Genomic DNA, 22,154 nt, shown 5'->3' with positions numbered 1-22,154 from the left:
AAGAGATGAAGAATATTCTTGTTAACACACCAAAAGGACTGTTCTGTCAGGGTGGAGTGGGCAACTTCAGTTGCAGCAGTTTTTCAAATGCAAAGAAAGGCAATGAGCAAGGTATTTCAGGAATGATCAAGTTTACGTAGATGACATGGTCATAGAGAAACATGGCAGTTGCAACAGATAAAGGTATAAAGAGGCTACAGAAGTTCAGTGTGCAGTGGCAGCCCCAGGATTCCATTTGCAAAAAAGGAGTAAACCAGTGAAGCTCATTAATACGTACTTGGCAGCAATGCAGCACAACTGAACACGAAACAGTAGTATGCACAAACTGCCAAGTACACATTTACTTCTCTTGGCGTGTGCTGCCACTACCAATAAAGAAGTGAATGTGATGTTACAGTAGATGTTTGGCAAAATATTCACTACGAGGTTTTTTTTTTTTTACAATGTGCTGAAAAAATTATGGCTCTCTTGCACGACTGTGTGACAGAGCAAACACGTTACCAAAGGAGCATTTTGAAACTTTGGCAAGAAACACAGCAGTAGACATGGTAGCTATGTGCACAACTCATCCCAATTTCCCTGATGCGGAAGTGTGCGTATGTAGTAATCTGCTACTCAGCAAAACCGACACCACTTCACTGAAACGCAGTAACCTGGTAGGGGGGTGGTGGTGTCTGTGTCTACCTAACGGACACCTACATCCCCCTCCCCCCCTAGTACGGCATGGTGCCAATTGTCCTGTGCAATTTGTGTGCAGCGCGTCACCTACTAAGTGCATGCCGTCACTGTCCCAGGATGCATTATCAGGCGATCACTTGTGGAAACAGTTTCACTTTCGCGAGATTTCACTTGACTGGGCACGGACTTTGTCTGTGTATGCAGCTGACAGCACTACCGGGCTGTGCCATGAGCACAGTCGGCTGCACATTTCGGAGTGCCCAGTGCTGAGTTACACGAAAGTGAAACTATCTCTGAAACTGATCGCCCAAGAGTACTGCTGCTGTACCTTACTGCACGTGTGTTCGTTGACAGATGAGATTCGTGTGGGTGTCTGTGCAGTGAGGCTTCTTTGTGCCGACACCACTCTTGGCCATGCACAGTGGCACATTGTTACGAGGGTTACTTTCTTTTTCAAGGTCCAATCGGTAGTAAAATGAAAACTACAGTGAAAATCCAATGACGCTGTGCGCAAATGTGTTGTGGAGTGCTTCTGGTTTGCCGGTCGATCACTTCAAGTTGCAGTTGTCAATTCTGTGCGAGCAGTGAGCACATAAACAAGCCTCGAACAATAGAGTCGCCTGCTAAGTGTGAAGTGCATGCTGTCATTGGATTTCTACATGCTGAGGTGTGCAATGCAGCCGCGATTCATCGATGAATGAGTTATGTGTATGGAAACACTTTCATGAGGGACAGCAAAGCGCGGCAATGGTGCAGGAACTTTGAAGCAGGACGCACAGACATTCATGACGCAAGTGGGAGGGAAGTAAGTGAGTGCCATCCGATGATCTTGTTCAGCGAGTGGATCAGACAATTCGAGAAAACTGATGGTTCACAATTTCTGTGTTGAGTGATTCGTTTCCCAAAATTTCACGGTCAGCTCTCTATACCTTGTGAGTGAGACTCCGGTAGTGGAAACTCTGTGCGAGGCGAGTTCTCAAGCTGCGATGCCGACTGACCACCACAAAACACAGCGAAAGGGTGCAGCCTTAACGTTTCTCCAGCACTACCACGATGAAGGAGATCTTTTGAAGAAAACCGTCACAGGGGATAAGACATGGGTCCCTTTCGAAACTGAAGAAACAAAAGAGCAATCTAAACAGTGGATGCATTTCGATCCCCTGAAAGCAAAGAAGTTCAAGCAAACCTTCTCCAGCAGAAAGTATATGGCTAGTGTGTTCGGGGACAGCAATGGTGTTCTCTTGATGGAATTCACAAACGTGCCACAACCATCACTGCAGCCTCGTACAGCGTGACTCTTGAATGCCTGCGAAAGCAACTCATAACAAGCGAAGAGGAATATTGTCATCAGGCATTGTCCTTCTTAATGACAATGCATAGCTGCACAATGAAGCTGCAACAGAGATGCTCTTGCAGTGTTTTCGATAAGACGTGTTTGATTACCCGCTGTATAGCCTGGACTTGGCTCCCTCTGATTACTGTAAAAGCCCGCGTATAAAACGAACTCGCATATAGTACGAGGTGAAATTTTTGGGACGTGAAATGGAAGAAAAAAAAAAGTTTTATCCGCATATAATACGAGTTACAAAAACTCGAGGAACACATTTATTTAAATTGCACTCCGCACTTCAATCGCTGTCTTCCTCAGCTGCGCTCTTCGGATAGTTCCTTGTTGGATATATCTTCCCAGAGGTATTCATCCTCCGCAATATCGACCGCGTTCGAGATGTCACACCTCTTCAATGTGCGACGCACAAGGTCCTCTTGTATGCTGGCCCATACGTCCACAATCCACTTGCACAACGTGGCTGGCAAAGCCCGCTTCAGTCACCCTGTCAGCGTCACTGCAGGCTCACCTGAGTGCATCCAATCTGCGTAACACCACTTGACCGCATCTTTGAACTGCTTGTTCACGCAAACATCTAAAGGCTGCAGCTGAGACGTCATTCCACCCGGAATAACGACGAGTTCAGTGCCAGATTCGCGCAACAGCCTCTTCACTGAGTTGGCCAAATGGCAACGAAATGCGTCCAGAACGAGGATGGACGGGAATAACAGTGTGCCGGGCCGCCAACACCAGGAGGACTTTATCCAGTCAAGCATAAGATTCTCGTTCACCCAGCCTTTCTCATGGCATCTCACGACCACACTTTTTGGCAGCTCCTCACCTTTAGGCACTGTCTTGCACTTGAAGACGACATAGGGCGGGAGCTTGCGTCCGTCTGCCATACACGACAACATGACGGTAACTCGCGTTTTCTCGTTGCCAGTGGACCGGACATAAACTTGTTTAGAGCCCTTTTCATGCACGGTGAGGGGTGATGGCATGACCAGATAAACCGGTGTTTTGTCAGCATTGCCAATTTGCCCTAGCTGGAAGTTCTTGGACATGCGCAGTGAAATAATGTGGTGCTGGAAAGCCACGAGCAGCTATTCGAATGATTCAGGCAGCTTTGGCAACATTGAAGTTCGGCGGTGTAAGGAAAATCCACCACGGCGCATGTAGCGATAAATCAAGTGCTTGCTCGCTTTGAAGGCAGAGCTCGGTAGCCCTTTTTCTCTTGCAAGCTCCTTAGCTTTTGCCTGCATAAGCTCCATGCTCACAGCTAGATTTGTGGCTTGCTGTTGGCGTACGAACTCCATCAGGGCGAGTTCGATTTCCGGGAATGTCCCACTCTTCGGGCCGCGAAAGCTTCTTCACGTTCCGCTGCACGCGAAAAGGGCTTCCTTCTGTCGACGCCACCCGCGAATGCTTTCTTCGTTGACACCAAACTGCCTCCCGGCTGCACTGTTGCCGATGTCCTGTGAGGCTAAAATAACCTTTCTCTTGAAAGCAGCTGAGTACTGTTTTCGTGGTCAGAACATCTTGGATCTTCAATGCGGAATAAAAAAGATGCACTTCGCGAAGCGTGGTTTGCACGTGTGCTGCCAAGGTGCGCGCTCAACAATAAAGAAACAATGCTGTAGTCATGCAGCAAGAACGAAACCAAGCCGTAGTCACGCAGCAATAAGGAAGCCAAGCCATAGCCACACAGCAATAATGAAGTCAACCCATAGCCACGCAGCAATAACGAAACCATAACTTTTAGCACAAATTTCTGACTGAAATTTTTGTTCGGATCCACATATAGTACGAGGCAGAAATTCGGGACGCTAATAATAGGAAAAAAACACTCGTATTATACAGGGGTTTTTACGGTACCATCTCTTTGCTCACATGAAATGATAGCTAGGAGTACAGTAGTTTGACTCAGACGAGCTGCAGACCAGTGTACACAACTGGCTGAAAGCACAGCTGGCTGCCTTCTATAATGAGGGTATAGGAAAGTTGGTACCACATTACGACAAAAGTCTCAATGTGAGTAGTGACTATGTAAAGAAGTAGCTGGAAAGTATCCACATGTTCCAAACAAAACTGTTTTGATTTTCACTGTAGTTTTTGTATTGCGACCGATCAGACCTTGAAAAAATAATAGCCCTCGTAAATTCGTTCTAAAGAGCGAGTGGTGGTTCAAGCACGTCCCAATAATCTAGCCTCTGAAAAATGATTCCAACTGCATTTGTATTCTTTTGAAATTAACTGTGCTCTCAAGTGGATGTAAATCAAAAGTCATAAAGTTATTGGCGTCAATTCGACAACTGTAAACAAGCTCTTAAGATCGGTCATTTATGACAAAATCACAATACCTGTCAGGCACACAAGTGCCAGTGTGCTCATGCTGAATACGACATAATGCAGTGGTAAAACAGCCATCTGACCTTTCGGCGTAGATTTTAGTGCACGCAAAAAGCTGATGTGGTGCAGCATTGAACATATATCTATATACCATATGGACTCAACATTAAATGAAACAGTCACCAAATATGGCATAGCCAGCATAATGAGTAACAATGTGGCATTCAGGATCAAAAGTTCCACGAATTTTTAATACACTGCCTTTCTGTGCGCGCATATCGCAGTGTAAGCCGCTTTTACTATTTGAACTTGCAGCAGGAGTCTGCATGTTCGCCGCATTTCAAGCAAGCAAAAAATAAAAAAAGAAGATCGCAAAGCAGGGATGTCTAAGGAAGACCGTGCCCTACAGGACGTGTCGACTAAACAAATTACAGTGAAGACATTTTAAGTTTTTTTACTCCTAACATGCAAAGTATCTCCTGCATAATTGTGCATTGGGTCATGTGAAATCTGTTTAAACAACCATGGGATCTGCTCTTCCTATTGTGCAGGGTTTTTGAAAGGAAGATCCACACTAATAGCAAATCATTAGCCAGCTGTTGCTAACCTCCCCGTCTTTCCCTCTTTTCCTTCCTTCTCTTCCCAGCCAATGGCTGAGTGTGCTTACTACAAGGTATCTCTAATGTAGCACTGCCAACTATAATGCTAAACAATGTGCAATTGAACATTATTCGAAGATGCTATTTCATCCAACAGGCTCCTTGAGTGATCTCCGCGCCACAGCGCCCCAGTAGTACAAGGAATACAGAACTGCACCACAAGCAGTACAAACAAGATCACACAGAGGCAGAACATTAGAGCCTCCACCAGAGAGAAATGCAACAAAAGGGCGAAAACCGCAAATGGCGGACCGATGGCATCAACTATATCCGTTTGGTTCACTCCATGATGATGATGATAGCCCACTTTAATAACGACTTATTACTAGCGAGGCAGCCCTTATGCTTCTTCTGTGCAGGCTTGGTGCAATTTTTCACTAAAATGCCATTTTAGAGCAGGATGGCACAAAGGCCAAGAAAACAATTTGGCCAAGAAAACAAAGGAAAGGCCATCACATGATGAAATCTGAACAAGCATTTGAAGTAGGGCAAGAGAAGCCACTAAGAAGAGGCAAATAAGGAAGAGGACACACTACGCACCCAGAGAAACAACATAGAAGAACCCTCTAATCCAGAATAGAATGCAAGGAAATATAGAATTGGGTGTGTGGAAATGATCGATCTGGTGGCATAGGAGATGTCTGCATGGCTTTAGCAACACAGTGCTGTCCGAGACTGGCGCACGCATCAAAAGTTTGATACCATGTGAACAGCATCTCTGACCACCATGTCACTGAGCACCAAGCATGCTGCACTCGGCACACATTTGGAACTGGTTCAATTATAAGAAGATATAACTAGTTATTTTTTGTACACTGCATAAATTGGAGCTTCATACCATTATCACTGGATGATACCTATTAAAGACAAAAAGAGTGAGAATATGTCCTTTTTTTTATTATTATGGGGTTTTACGTGCCAAAACCACTTTCTGATTATGAGGCATGCCGTAGTGGGGGACTCCGGAAATTTCGACCACCTGGGGTTCTTTAACGTGCACCTAAAGCTAAGTACCACGGGTGTTTTCGCATTTCGCCCCCATCGAAATGCGGCCGTCGTGGCCGGGATTCGATCCCGCAGAGTGAGAATATGTCAATGATAGTACTCTGTGTGCAAGTTTAAAGGAGGCTTAGACACATCCTTTCTGCAAAGTTAGCACCAGGTGCAAATTTGACAGCCTCTAAAATACACTGGCACAAAGGAACTAAGCCCTTCACCCAAAAGCTCAAAAAGAAAAAGAAAAACAAAAGAAAAGAAAGAAGTAAAAGGAAAAAGAAACAGTCTCACCTGCACCATGCTTTTCAACATACTGCAGCGCCTTCAATAATCGAAGCGACTCGTCCACTGATCTGTACAAGTTCACATCATTGATTGTAACCTGACGAATCATGCCCTTGGTGTCAATGATAAAAGATGCCCTGCAAGAAAAGCACATATTAATCATGGACATAATATTCCATAAGCTGTCAAATTTATCAACACAGCAGCCCCAAGATAAGCTATATTTGGTAGGTATGTAAAATGAGAAATACCTTCAACAGCACTTGAAATAAACAGCCTTCCTGGCAGGCTCACAAGGCCGTGAAATTTTTAAGCGTGAGAGACACACTTGAGGAAGGAACATCACCATTCTAGTTTGCCAGACATTAAGCGATGCTTCCAGGAAGGTTCTCAAAAGTTTTTTCACAGCAGTTATTGGCAACCTCCCATGGCCAAGTTGGTTGGACATCCATTTCTCATTCTGCAGGCCAGCATCCAGTTCCCATTATCACAGGACCTTCTTTATTTGAGAAGTTGCCGGAGATCACCCTCGTGGCTACATTTAAGTGGGGCACAGTTAATAGCCAAGAAAGTTTGTGACTGCAGGTCTTTACATAATTGAAATGTAATCATTTTATTTCAACATATGTGCACACAAGAGACCCACCTCAATGCAGTTCCAGTATCTTCAAGCAGTACATTGTAGTCCTTTGAGATCTTCTTCGTGAAGTCTGACATCAAGGGGACATTGACCTTGCCAAGCCCACCAAGCTGAAAAATTCCAAGCATCTATCTTGATAAACAATTACTGTTCCACATCAAATGCCTTCCCACACTCACTGCCCCACCTTAGCAAGAGTCAGGGATATGCAGAATGAAGCCAAGTTGGCTCAAAACCCATGATTCCACCTTCGTTTTTTTCCAAAGGATCCCAACAAGGCCCAAAAATTGCCCAGGTTTTGATGCCACATTTTCTGGCGTTTCTTTCTTCCTCCTGTACCTGGGGAAATTGCGCAGAGAAGTTACCAGCTAAAGAAGAAGCATTCAAGTTCATTACTACTGTTTCATGCCCACTAACAGTTTGTCACCTTCCTAGTGTGAAAGTTTAGGAGACTCCTCATTTTAAAAGTAAAACATAACAACAAGCAGCAGTTTTGGAAAAGGTGATTTCACTGCAGCTGTGTTGCTATTCTAAAACCTAAATGGTCAATGGTTTGACCCACACTGTGTTGTGCAATTCAGAAAAAAGATAGGCGAGACATTTGAGTGGAATACAATGACGGCTACACTGAAATTGGAAGTAAAACTTTTTTTTCCTTAAAAAAAGACAATAAGGGTATTTAATTTCATGGTTATTAATGTTGACAACCATAACCATTCATCAGACTGCAGAGCGAAAATTCATTCCATGGTGAAGACTAAGGCTAAAATATGGCACAGTACACATGCAATTGCATGTACCTGCCTTGCAGTGGCTTGCGACAGCTACACTTAACTTTCCATTAGAAAAGTGCTAGCAAGAACACAGGTATGTACCAAAAGTGCATGCAGTGAGTCAGCAAAAAAAATGGGACAAGGTGTAGTGGCACCACTCTCTCCACTCGCAAGTACCCAGCTGATCTCTGGTACGAGCCTGCTGTATGACAAGGCAGAATCTTATATGTGCAACTTTTTTGCAACCATATTTAGTCTTCGTCGAAATAGAGATTGACGAACAGACGGAACAAAAGATCAATATCATATTTCTTATGAAATTTAGCAAGAATGGTGCAGAAATTAATCAAATGTTGCAAAAGGCGTAAGGAAAGGATGTCTTAAAGCAGTGGTTCTTAAATAGGGGTCTGCAAACCCATAGAGTTTCTCACTATAACACCTAGAGGGAAATCTGGCGCCACCGTCTATAAGAGTTTCCTAAGGGGTGCTGTGCCGTCATGGGAATGACAGTATATGTGTCTGCGAGGCTTGTGTTGGCTGGTGTTGCAAGAGGCTTTGTCTAAAACATGGATATGGCTACAAAAATAACACATTCTTAAAGTAAAATCTTCATAAAATGTTTCCATTCACGCATATTACATTTTTCAGTGAAGTTTACTCACCTAAGTTTCAACCAGAAATTTGGGCTAGAAGTTTTGGTTTCGTTATTGCTGCGTGACTACAGCATCGTTTCTTTATTCCTGAGTGCGCACCTTGGCAGCACATGTTCAAACCACGCTTCGCGAAATGCATCTTTTTTATTCTGCATTGGACCAAGATGTCCGGACCACGAAAACAGTACTTGGCTGCTTTCAAGAGAAAGGTTATTTTAGCCACACAGGACATCAGCAACAGTGCGACCAGGAGGCAGTTTGGTGTCAACAAGGGAAGCATTCATGTATGGCATCGACAGAAGGAAGCCCTTTTCGTGTGCAGCGGAACGAGAGGAAGCTTTCGCAGCCCGAAGAGTGGGACATTCCCGGAAATCGAACTCGCCCTGACGGAGTTCGTACGCCAAAAGCGAGCTGCGCATCTGGCTGTGAGCGTGGAGCTTATGCAGGCAAAAGCTAAGGAGCTTGCAAGAGAAAAAGGGCTACCGAGCTCCGCCTTCAAAGCAAGCAAGCACTAAATTTATCGCTACATGCGCCATGGTGGATTTTCCTTACGCCGCCGAACTTCGATTTCGCAAAAGCTGCCCGAATTGCTCGAAGAGCTACTTGTGGCTTTCCAGCGCCACGTTATTTCACTGCGCAAGTCTAAGAACTTCCAGCTAGGGCAAATCAGCAATGCTGACCAAACGCCGGTTTATCTGGACATGCCATCGCCCCTCAACGTGCATGAAAAGGGCTCTAAACATGTTTATGTCCGGTCCACTGGCAACGAGAAAACGCGAGTTACCGTCATGTTGTCGTGTATGGCAGACGGACGCAAGCTCCCGCCCTATGTCGTCTTCAAGTGCAAGACAGTGCCTAAAGGTGAGGAGCTGCCAAAAAGTGTGGTCGTGAGATGCCATGAGAAAGGCTGGGTGAACGAGAATCTTATGCTTGACTGGATAAAGTCCTCCTGGTGTTGGCGGCCCGGCACACTGTTATTCCCGTCCATCCTCGTTCTGGACGCATTTCGTTGCCATTTGGCCGACTCAGTGAAGAGGCTGTTGCCCGAATCCGGCACTGAACTCGTCGTTATCCCGGGTGGAATGACATCTCAGCTGCAGCCTTTAGATGTTTGTGTGAACAAGCCGTTCAAGGACGCGGTCAAGTGGTGTTACGCAGATTGGATGCGCTCTGGTGAGCCTGCAGTGACGCCGAAGGGGTGACTGAAGCGGGCTTTGCCAGCCACATTGTGCAAGTGGATTGTGGACGTATGGGCCAGCATAAAAGAGGACCTTGTGCATCGCGCATTGAAGGATGCGACATCTCGAACGCGGTCGAATCTGCAGAGGATGAATACCTCTGGGAAGATATATCCGACAAGGAACTATCCAAAGAGAGCACAGCTGAGGAAGACAGTGATTGAAGTGCAGAGTGCAATTTAAATGTTTTGCTCGAGTTTTCCTAACTTGTTTTATACGCGGATAAAACTTTTTTTTCCCACTTCGCGTCCCCAAAATTTCACCTCAAACTATATGCGGGTTCATATTAAACGCGGGTTTTCACGGTATTTCTTTCACACCTTTAAAAGTTTCTTTTTTTGCTGTTGTAGTTGTTCAACATGGATTTAGTGAGTATTTGTCTGTTCGAGTTTGCACTGATCGTACCTAGAGAATGGTTGGCTGATAAGCATATTTACTCGTCCTTGTCAAGAAAGTGACCAGTTCAGTCGTATTTATGTATTGTACACTGCACAGGGAGGTATCGTCATCAAAGGAACTGAGGCAAGAGCTAGTGAGCATGACGCAGAATGTCGTCAAGGTTGTGAACTGCATCAAAGCAAGGCCTAAGGCCAGTCACCTTTTCGAAGTGCTTTTCGAAAAGTTGCGTTCAGAACACCAGCACCTACTCCTACACATGGAGGTATGTTCGCTGCCGTGCGGAAAAGTGCTGGCCAAGGTTTTTGAGTTCCGGGAGGGTGTGAGCATTTTTCTATCGGATGAAAATGGGTTGTGAGAGCCTTTTAAAAACCCTTTATTACTCACTAAGCTTGCCTATCAGTGTGACATGTTTGAGCAGCTCAATCACCTATGCCCAGCATGCAAGGGGTTGGGAGTAATGTATGGTCTGGCGACAAAGTGAAGGGCTTCTGTCGGAAACATCCCAGGTTGGCCAAGTTGTGTGGGAAGAGGTAAATATTCTCCGTTTAAGTTGATGAGTGACTTCACAGTAACTGGGACAATATCCGCAGCTGACAAAGAGACAGTAATGACACAGGTGAGCACACTCAGGTGCCTAATGAGTTACTTCCCAGTCTGCTACAGACACATAGCTTGTGGCCCCTTTTTAGGCAGATGTACTTGCTTCACTCATGAAAATGCTGATGCTGAAAATGAGCTGATGGAGCTTCTAGAATATGCTGTTGTGAAGGAAAAATTTGCCACTGTGGATGTCGAAACATTTTGACTGAAGACAACCGAAATGTTTCCCCTGCTCTATAAAAAAGCTATAGGATTGCTGTTAACAGTTTTTGACTACATATGCATGCGAACATGCGATTTCAAGACTTGCTTACTTGAAAAGCAAGTATCACAACTTGCTTAACGTCAGTGCAGACGTGAAGTTATGCTTAAGTGCAACCATGCTACAAATTGACAAGCTAGCAAAAGCAAAGTAAGGAGGGTCTTTCAATTGTGCATGCCAATAAATAGTGTCCATTTCATGCCGCAGTACCATACATTGTGTTGCTCGTGCAATCAATAATTCCATGTTGAAAATGCTTCCATTATCTGTTGCAACATCGTACGCAAGCTACCCTAGCCTAGCATATTCAGGAAGGCCATGAAAACCCCAAGGATGAAACAGGATCTCGGGCAGTATTCTCGGGCAATAACTTTCAGATAGTTTCACGCGTCAAAGTATATGGTCGACAATCCTTTCGGCACAGTGCAAAGAGAGCGAGCTTGGCACAGAGCCAGAAATGTTGTCAGCTTTATACATGAACGCGTTCAGTGCCGAGTCATGCAAAATGTAATGAAAATGAAACTATCTCTGAAAGTGATTGCTCGAAAATACCACCCCAGGACAGCCCTTCACCTCACGCGAAAATAAAACATAGATTGTGTGCGTTTTGTTGTGCTCAGTGGCGGCCAAATGACTGTTAGAATGACATCAGAAGAACTTTGCTCGGGAAAGCTCTCAGTCCGCTGGATTTTGACTGAAAATTTGGATATCAAATAGGTTAGTACCAAGACGATGCTGATACTGCCGACTCCTGAGCAAAAGCCTGACTTTAGTAGAGCTTTTGATAAGATCCCGCATGATAAACTAATTTTAAAGCTTAGAATCCTTGGCATCCCTGATGTCAACTGGATTTCCGCATACCTGACTAACAGGAAAGCAACAACTGACATTGGAGGAAAGCTTTCTGGAAGTCTCCCAGTCACGTCAGGGGTACCACAGGGCAGTGTACTTGGCCCCCTGCTCTTCTTGGTTTATATTAACGATATTGTAAATGTAATAACTCCTGGTGTGCAAATCCGGCTGTTTGCAGACGACTGTGTTTTGTTCAAAGAAATTTTTTGTTCCGATGATCAGATCGAGCTCAATAACAACTTGAATAACATAATGAAGTGGTGCAAAGATTGGGGGATTGTTGTTAACAGCGACAAAACTATTTTCCTCCCTATAACACGTAAAAAAACACCTCTGTCTTTTACTTACAGACTTGGCCCGTCGTCACTGAAAAAAGTCAACAATTACAAATACATAGGTGTTACATCACCAACTAATTTATCCTGGAAAATACATGTTAGCAATATTTGTTCATCTGCCTTTCGAAAGCTCTGCTTTCTGAAACATAACATAAAGCAATGTTAAACTTCTATGTTGTTATTCCTTAATCAGACCCAAATTAGAACACGCCAGTGCAGTATGAGACCCGTATACTCAAATAAACATTAAGTGTCTTGAAAGAATACAGAGTAAAGCAGTCCGGTTTATTTATAACAAATTCTCACGAACTGACTCTCCATCCGAAATAATGATAGACAATGACATTCCCCTTCTTAAAACACGCCGAAAACAGTTTCGAATCGACTTCCCTTCACTACTTCTTAACCATTAACTTGTGATAGATCCATCACCGTATCTATCACCCTTACTAACCAGACCCACAAGGCACCATCAGCCTAACTCTTTAACACCTCATTTTGCTAGAACTGACACTTATAAGTATTCCTATTTTCCACGCACGGTCTTAGATTGGAATGAATTAATCCAGACATCTTCTTAGTCTCTCCTACCACACCGAAGTATCACTGTTGCACCATTTCACATCTATTATTGTAGCGCTATTATTGCACTAATCTATAAACAGATTCCGTCGTTGTTTTGTACTCAGTTGTATTATATCTTATTACACTAATCTTTAAACAGATACCATTGTTGACATTTTGTGCTTTATTATCTATGTTATTTCTTCAAACACTTTCTACTGTCGTTTTTTGTATTATGACTGTTTTTTAAAACTACCCACCTGCTTGGACCCAAGGGTCTGCAGTATGTAATAAATAAATTTTAAAAAAGCCATGATTAAAAGAATGTTGCAATGAATGGAAAACTTCAGGTGACAGCGATGAATTCTTGCAACGGGTTGTCCTCGGTGACAAAACTTTACAAATACGACATCAAGCCAGTCGCAGAGCAAGAAGGCGAAAAAAAGAAATAGCTGAGCCAAGGCCAAAACAAAGTGTGAAAGAATGAGTCAAAAATCGAAGTCACGTTCATTGCGTTTTTTCACTGCCATAGAATTGCGCACCACGAATTGTGCCTGAAAAAAACTTTCAAAGCAGTTTTCTATGTGAAGGTTCTGAAGAGCGATGATGGTGATGTCTATTGCCATCCCCTTCAAAACAGCGTGGCGACAAATTAGTCACCTAGCGTGCTTGAGCTACTCAGTTATTATATACCGTATTTTCTCGCATAATGAATGCAATCACGTAATGATCACACCCCTAAATTTTGTTGTGAAAATTTGCTTTTTTTTATTTCCCGTGTATAGACCGCACCCCGAACTTGCCGTGGCGATATGTTGCGTGCAAAGTCTAGCTAATAATGATCGTGCTTACCATCTGTCGAATGCTACGCGAACGACTCTTCAAGACAAACCAAGCGGTCTGCACACACCAAACATTCTTAAGCAGATGCCCCATTTCATTCCTTTCGTTACTTTCCGCACTTCCATGACAAAAAAAAGCTACAACCAAACTTGCCTGTATTATGTGTAGGCTTTATAATGGTTGTGGTCAACAACGAAAAAGGCACTTTTCGATTTTTCTCGTCTGCCCTCGTGGGCGCGCAACAAATCGCGAGCGGCAATAATAGCAGCCACGTTAACACTGATACGCTAGAAGTGTACCCTATTCATACGCCGACGCTTGTAACACAGCCAAGATATTCGCCCACCCTCAGCGGAAACGTGCCGTATTAGGATAGTAGTGAAGACAAATGCCGCAGTTTCCGCAGCACGCCCGCCATGTGTTCCTATGTCACTGGCAGCTAAGCACGCCCATCTGTTTCTGTCCCCTCAAAGTGGAAATGGCTATGTTATTGGAGCAAAGTTGCCGATATTAAAGATATTATTCATTACTGATACGGAATAAACTGTTTCAATGCACGTAATGCACTCACGAGAAGAAAAAAAATCGCGTTCGGCTTGCTCCGCCGGCCGCCATTTTTGTTTTGGTGTCCCACACTACATACAGTGGTAGCCGCCTATTTGTTGACCTGTTGTCATCCTGCAGCAAATTCGAGATGAAATTTTTTTTTCTTTTTGCAGGAAATTTAACCCGCGCAATGATCGCACCCCTGATTTTGCGTCAATTTTTTTTTACAAAAAAGTGTGATCATTATGTGAGTGAATATGGTACATGCACAGCAATCAAGCATTTGCCTACAGTATCTCCTTGACCTTTTCTCTCTTCGTTAAAACCTCTATCTCTATTAGTGCACAGTAATTCATGCCTGTTATGACAACGGATCTGTCAATCTCCTTGCTGCTCTTTTTTCCACCTTTTACATGTCTCTTGCTTATGTCAACTACTGACCAGTCATGCTTCCACCTGAGAGATTGTGTGCGCTGCATGGACCAAATTTGTCGAAAGAGGGGCACTGGATTCTGCACTACGATTATGCTGCTGCGCATTCTGCATTTATAGTGCACAAGTTTTTGCCACATAATTCCATAACTGAGCTGCAACACCTTCCCTACTCCCACTACAACCTTTTTGTTCCCCAAATGTTAACTGGTGCTACGGGGGCAGTATTTCGGTGATGTGATGACAATCCAAAAAGAAATGACATTGCTGCTGAAGCGCTTAACAGAAGAGGACTTTCAAAAGTGCTTCCAGCAATAGAAAAAGAGGTGGAGCCAGTGTATAGTGTCTAATGAAGAGTATTTTGAAGGTGAACACATTGATGCACTTGAAAGTTTGTGAAATTAATTTTTTTAAACATACTGCACGAAATTTTAGGACAGACCATGCAAACTGCTTCTGGAGCAGCATAAGTGTCTGCATGTAGGGTACAAGGTGGTACAGGTCACCACTCTGTTTTTTTCCTCAAGAACAGTCTGCACTGCCATGGTGATAGAACTCATATTTGTTCAACCACAACACTGCAATGGTTGACTGACAAGCGTGTAGAATGGGTGTGGTCTACTAGGTACAGGTAGTAGCCCAGAGTTACTGGTAACCCTATGTCGAATGTAAGTGGTCATGGATCTATGGGACACTGCAGAGGCAGTTGCCTCTGCAGTGTTGCAGTACCTCCACCAACACCACTGCAAATGCTCACTCTAGGCCTCCCGCAAATGTTGTCAGTGCTACAGCTCGCAACACACTACTGTAGTGGTGGATCGAAGACCTGGCATTACGGTTTGTGCATGCTGAGAACAAGTTCAGACTTCATCACACCACGTCCAGATCACCAGTAACTGCACTTCTTCTTTCAGAAATTCAACTTTTACCTTCAGTCTTTCTTCTGCTAATCAACCTCATAGCACAATTTTTTAATTGCATATTGAAAGAATAGTTTATTTCTTTAAAGACTCATTTCAGCCTTTTATGATGAAAGACATCCTCTTACTTTTACCTTCTCACACTCATCATCCTACTTTCCGGAAGACTTTCTTACTCCTAAAGTGATGGAGGAGTTTATTCTTGTATGTGCAGCAACAATAATGGTATATCATAAGCACATTATAAGGTGCAAGACATTCGTTCCTAACTACCCAAACCACTGGCATATGATAAAACTGTATTCTAGTCAGGAGGAGAATGAACCAGAAATGAGGGACACAAAACAGCACTGTTGCACCCCCTTTTTTATTTTTGACTCACTGTGCGCTCCTTTTTCTAGTTCACTGTTATTATAGCTTACTCAAAAAAATAATTACAAACCAATTTGCCCAAGTGCCTAGACTGCTGCTGTGTAATACCCTGCTGATGCACTTGAACAGCATTACAGCAGTATGTACGTATCATGCGTCAATAATGGCAGAAAGAATTTAGCAACTTCTTTTGATTACTTGACCTTGAATGTACCTATTTTAGAGTTCATTTTTCTCATTTTCATTTGGAAACACAGCTTTTAGGTAGAAGCCACGTGCTTTGTTCATTATAAGCACAATAACAATAACAGTCCAATGCATCAATATTGAAGTCCTATCTCAATATTTGCTATCCAGCACTGCTAGACAAACTTGTTCATTTGCCTTGAGTGAACCAATGTGTAGATAGCATAAAATGCAATAAAAGCTAATGCACTCTCAGACACTAACAAATTTCACACTATAGTGCAACCACCAAAGCTGCTAGCCAGCACACGTTTACTCTCAAATTTAGCTCAGTAAACACATCCTACTGTAGATCAGCCAGTAGAAGAAACCACAACTGATTGCCAAGGCCTGTGGTTTGGTTTTTACACACAAATGGCCTTAAGTGCCCAAACGACTGTTGGTGCCATCTGCTTTCAGTCACACGAACTACTTGCTGTGAAGTGTCTATAGATGATGAAACTATAAGATTAGTTAAGCACAGGTGCCCTTAAGTGTCAATTTTCTTGGGAAAGTATAAATAGACATCTACAAAATCCAGCTATTGTAAAGTTGGTTTACATTTTGGGAGTCAAATGCAAGGGCCCATCTAAAATAATGATGTGCAAGGAGTTTCTTTAGCCCCCCTTTGACTGTCACCACAGTGCAAGCTTTTATATATATACACGCTGAATGCTTCATGGGCCACACACATCCCTTTCTCTGAATACAGTGCACTTTGTGCTGCTCTCTGAAAAAGGCCTAAATTCTTCATTCACCCAAAAGAAGAAAAAGAAAAAAAGAAAAAAAAAGTTTAGGTACACCTTTGCACCATAATTTCAGAGATAAAAACCTGATTAGACATTCTGTCAGCACCTGAAAACTTTTACGACTTGGAAGGTGACAAGAGCATGCCAGACGCATGGATGCGCAATTTTGCACTTCATTATACCATTAAAATGTGTACAGCTATCTCTGCTCCCAAGCACAGCTCTAATTGGCAAGTTCATCAGACTCTCTTCTGTAGCATTATTATATGAGATGATAAATTGCAAAGGGCGACTGAAAAGTTCCGAGTCTAACACAGAAAGAGAGCAGCTGGAATATTGAAAGATAATTTCTTTTTAATAATACGCAACCTTTTGCTACTAACATGTGCAGTGTTCACATTTCTGGGTTGGAAGTTTTACTTTTCGAGGCCCTTTAAAATGTAGAAATCACACCATTCCAGTTTCAATATCATCACCATATGAAACGCACAAAGATATGCTATATAATTACATAAAAATACTCCATCCTATGCCATAGACAAACATTAGGTACAAACTCTCAGTTGTGGTAGTCATATTGAAGAAGGCTTGAGATCAGCAAGACCATTAACTGCCAAGACCAGCAAAAAAATGTCAACTCTCCTAAATATGATCATGCATTGTTGCCTAATGTCAATGCACAATGTACAGTGAAACCTCAGTGATTGATCACAGCTGGTACGAATTTCAGGGTGATACGAATTCGTACAATTCCCATGCTGAAGCACGCTGTATACTACAAGCCACATTTTGGATGTCCGAAGTGCTACCCCACGCCGGTTTGGGTGGTACGAATGAGAGAGCCACAATGGCTGCAACTGCCAGCAGCAAAATGGTGAGGAGGCTGCACCAAGCACGCCGAGGTGGGTTGGCAGGCGGACCGTTTCCATGTCCGCAGCGCGGGGGGAGGCCGACAGAAGGTGGGATAAGACAGCAGCAACTGCATGCACTGTACGAAGTGGAAACGATTCGGCACTAGCTGTCTCTCTCACGTATCACCGCTTGTGAAACTCGCACTGTGCAACATCGAACGTTCTCGCGGAGCCGGTTTTGTAAAGTTTGCATACAACTTCCAGAATTCGCTGATGGACCTGGCAAAGAAGAAAACCCAGAAGGACATCCGGGGCTTCTTCCATCGTGAATAAATTTCTAAAAATGAGTTTCTGGCTCTTTAACATGCTAATTTCATTTGTTTTTTGGTGATACTAATTTCAGGTGATACAAATATTTTATGCTACCCCTTGAGATTCGTATCACTAAAGTTTTACTGTATGTACCAACGTAGGGAATCTCATAAAGGCTAGATGACTATATTGTAAGAACTTATCTTCATATCACATGAGCTTCTGTGCAATGTGTCCTATGTCATCTAATTCCCGATCAGAAGCAGTCTTGGCACACCATGTCACTCAGAAATTTGGAGATTTTTGTGAGACACAAGAGGCAATTCTCTAGCTTGACATCATCATCATCATCAGCCTGGTTAGGCCCACTGCAGGGCAAAGGCCTCTCCCATACTTCTCCAACAACCCCGGTCATGTACTAATTGTGGCCATGTCGTCCCTGCAAACTTCTTAATCTCATCCGCCCACCTAACTTTCTGCCGCCCCCTGCCATGCTTCCCTTCCCTTGGAATCCAGTCCGTAACCCTTAATGACCATCGGTTATCTTCCCTCCTCATTACGTGTCCTGCCCATGCCCATTTCTTTTTCTTGATTTCAACTAAGATGTCATTAACTCGCGTTTGTTCCCTCACCCAATCTGCTCTTTTCTTATCCCTTAACGTTACACCCATCATTCTTCTTTCCATAGCTCGTTGCGTCGTCCTCAATTTAAGTAGAACCCTTTTCGTAAGCCTCCAGGTTTCTGCCCCGTAGGTGAGTACTGGTAAGACACAGCTATTATACACTTTTCTCTTGAGGGATAATGGCAACCTGCTGTTCATGATCTGAGAATGCCTGCCAAACGCACCCCAGCCCATTCTTATTCTTCTGATGATTTCAGTCTCATGATCGGGATCCGCAGTCACTACCTGCCCTAAGTAGATGTATTCCCTTACTACTTCCAGTGCCTCGCTACCTATCGTAAACTGCTGTTCTCTTCCGGGACTGTTAAACATTACTTTAGTTTTCTGCAGATTAATTTTTAGACCTACTCTTCTGCTTTGCCTCTCCAGGTCAGTGAGCATGCATTGCAATTGGTCCCCTGAGTTACTAAGCAAGGCAATATCATCAGCGAATCGCAAGTTACTAAGGTATTCTCCATTAACTTTTATCCCCAATTCTTCCCAATCCAAGTCTCTGAATACCTCCTGTAAGCACGCTGCGAATAGCATTGGAGAGATCGTATCTCCCTGCCTGATGCCTTTCTTTATTGGGATTTTGTTGCTTTCTTTATGGAGGACTACGGGCTTGACATCTTACCAGGCAAAGTGCCAGGACCACCATTATGAGGCTGAAGGGGGGGGGGGGGGGGGGGAACATAGTAGCAATGGTAGCATGCATCATTACAATGTAACAGCCGTGTAGAGCACTATTACAATGTAACTAGAGCCGTCAGTGGCCATTTAGGTATTCACTGTAAGCAGTGTGGGTGCCGCCCTGAACTGAAGAATGTGACGTTTTAGCCAAAAGACCGAAACCAAATGACGCACAAAATCCCCGAGGCCCACAGAATTGCAGTGTTAAATGAAAAATGTGTGAGTGCACCATCTGTTTTACTATCTGACAAAGGAATTGTGCATTAATTGGCTAACCTGTCAAGAGACCCGCTTTCCCCATGCGTACACAGCATCTTGTAAGGGTGACCATCCCATATCTTCACATTCTTTCTTCTAGCATATTTACAGGTATGTTCTTCGTCTCAATAAAGTCAGTTGTTAGTCAGCGCTGCGTGTGGTTGTTGTGTGCCTCTCCTGCGTCCTCGTCTTTCATGCTGTTTCCAAGTTCAAGTATCATTACACATCTCGAAGAAAGTAAAAGTCCAACCTCCAGTTGGGAAAGTAATATAATGACACTTTTTTATGAATTCCAGGGTGTGATGTTCAGCTCTAGAGAGATCAAAGCAGCAGCAAGGAGTATTAGGTGAAAATTTTGAAGTGCCTCTGAGAAAAAATTTGAAGAGTGGCCAGGAATGCTAAACAGGGGAGTTCTCAATCACAACAAATAGCATTATAGTCCAAACATCAACAGCTGCTGTTCAAACATGGTCCTTAACCACCGCATTTACCAGATTATCCCATCTTCGACATTCACAAAGAGAGCCATTACAAGGTGGTCTATGCTTCACCAAAGGACGGTGACATCAATGCCACTGAGGTCTTCCTAACAGAGAACATTATGATTACTTTTTTTTAAAACTGAAGTAAGGGTGCTACAATGCCCCTAGAACATGTGTAATGCCTTAGTAGGGAATTATGTAGGGGCACAGAACTTTTCAGTCACCCGTCATATTAGCATTCCAGCCAACCTGTCTACACAACATAAGATATGTAATTATAACAAAGTAAAGTCTTTTAGCTCAATGTAGACATCAAGTTTACCTTTCTAGGGGTGTTAGTCCAGGCAAGGTGTGTGCAGTAGGAGTCGGTGGATATTGCCAAGATTTCTGTGTTAAGGCTCCGAAACTCAGCTGCACGATCACTGTATTCAACAAGCTCACTGGGACAAGCGAGAGAGCTGCAAAGAAAAAGAAAAGAATTTTTAAGTTTTACTCAACAAGAAACACAACACAAACCATTTATTCAATATTAGCAGCAACTTTCTGAGATGTCACCCATTATGAAAACAAGAAACAAACATGAGAGAGGCCATGACATCACTTTTCAGAAACTGGACCTGAGGGCTCCACCAACTTGATGGGGCACATTCGTTTTCTTCGTCTGGCTACCTTTTCTGCCAAGCCCTTTTATATGGGCTCACTGGCTAACCTTGCCTCTGTTGTGCTGTTTCCATGTGTTAACCACAGTAAAGCTGACGTCATTGTCCAAGACACATTGACAAAGCAATATCTTTGTGTGCATTGATTGATGTGGTGACACAGATGTAGCTGCTATGACAACACTGCCATTGGGGATTCCCTGTCTAGTCACATTTCCATTTTCCTCATTTCATTTTTCAAGCCTTTATTTAAACAGGAATGGTACTCAAACTGCCTATATCCCACCTGCAATATCCAGTCAAATGCCTCTACAATGAAAAGATCTGTATAACGAAGGAATAATTCTGTCCCGGTTCTACTGTAAACTGTGCAGTGTGTGACCTTACAACGAAGTGACTTGTAGAACGAATTATTTCGGAGACCCCAAGCACTTCTTCATAAAGGCATTTGACTGTACAATGCCTCCTTAACATGTAACTAAACATCAGGAGGAAATTTGTCGTAACATTAAGCTATGCTATAGTGTGTCCCATGTCATGTCTCATCTAGAGCCCTTTCATCAGCTTATGCTTTTCTTAAAGGGCCCCTCACCAGGTCTGGCCATTTTGAGCTGACAAGCGCAGAGCACACATTGCACGATAACAATCGTGTCTGCAAAGTACTACATTGCTACGCGCCATGGAAAGATCTGAAATTTCAATCCGAACGCTGTTTCCCTCTTCACTCGCGGCAGCTGCGCTCCAAACCGGACGGTGACGTAATCATGTCCACAGTGTGACATCGCTCATGGTGACATGTGACTTCGAGAATTATTGAAGACAACATCTGTTATCTGTGCAATCTGTTGTTTGAATTGACGAATTGAAGTTTAGAGAAATAATAAAACACACGAACGGAATCTCTGCACGTTTTTTGTTTTCCTTCGCACCGACGCAAGAGAGATGTACTTCCCCTTCCTCTGCTTGTTCCCACAATCGTGCGGTCATGTGCGCAGGTACCGAAACTATGCCATTTTCTACCGTATTCCAGCACGTGATCACGCTCTGCAATCCACTTGTTCTGCCTCAGTATTCGTGTAGCACTGAATTATACCGCTAGTCATGTTTCCTTGTGCACAGCGCACAAAATCGTGTGCTGCGCAAACAAGACGAACAGCTCGCACGCGACGCTGTCGGCGGAAGTGTGTGGCACCGAAAACAATTTGAAGGCGGGGTCTGTGACGTATGCGTCACGCGATCCTCGACATCCGGTATGGGAGAACGGAGGGAAGGAATTTCGCTTGCATAGGCTAGACAGGGCGACTGGAGAGCGCGTCTTGCTTGGCAGTGGAGCCAGCCTGCTGAAATCATGGGTTCGCGGCACTGAAATAGTTCTATCTTGGCTATTAATGAGCAGATTTGAAAAATTTTTGCAGCAGATTGCTCCCTAGAGAACATGTAACAACTTTCAGCACATAACCAAAATTTGCTATGGGGCGTGGTGAGGGGCCCTTTAAGCAGCACCAACTTTTGAGGAGCCACTGCAGCCTAGTTCCAG

At 43.7% G+C, this 22,154-nt stretch overlaps 1 protein-coding gene across 11 annotated transcripts in view; it reads right to left on the bottom strand.

Moving 5' to 3' along the window:
- LOC126543928 (uncharacterized) overlaps nt 1-22,154 on the bottom strand; it is a 43,678-nt gene that overhangs the window by 2,545 nt on the left and 18,979 nt on the right. For 9 of the 11 annotated variants that reach the window (XM_050191081.3, XM_050191082.3, XM_055061431.2 and 6 more), the window contains 3 exons: nt 20,281-20,416; nt 6,941-7,044; nt 6,301-6,431 (listed from right to left, as the gene is read on the bottom strand). In XM_050191081.3, coding sequence (XP_050047038.1) covers nt 6,301-6,431; nt 6,941-7,044; nt 20,281-20,416 — 371 coding nt within the window. Of the gene's footprint in view, nt 1-6,300; nt 6,432-6,545; nt 6,830-6,940; nt 7,045-7,121; nt 7,274-20,280; nt 20,417-22,154 lie in introns of those variants that run through there. The other 2 variants (XM_072287559.1, XM_050191084.2) reach the window with 2 other exon arrangements.

The sequence above is a fragment of the Dermacentor andersoni genome, chromosome 1 (assembly GCF_023375885.2).
Source record: "Dermacentor andersoni chromosome 1, qqDerAnde1_hic_scaffold, whole genome shotgun sequence".
Lineage (NCBI taxonomy): Eukaryota > Metazoa > Arthropoda > Arachnida > Ixodida > Ixodidae > Dermacentor > Dermacentor andersoni.
This window is presented reverse-complemented; position numbering and strand designations above follow the sequence as displayed.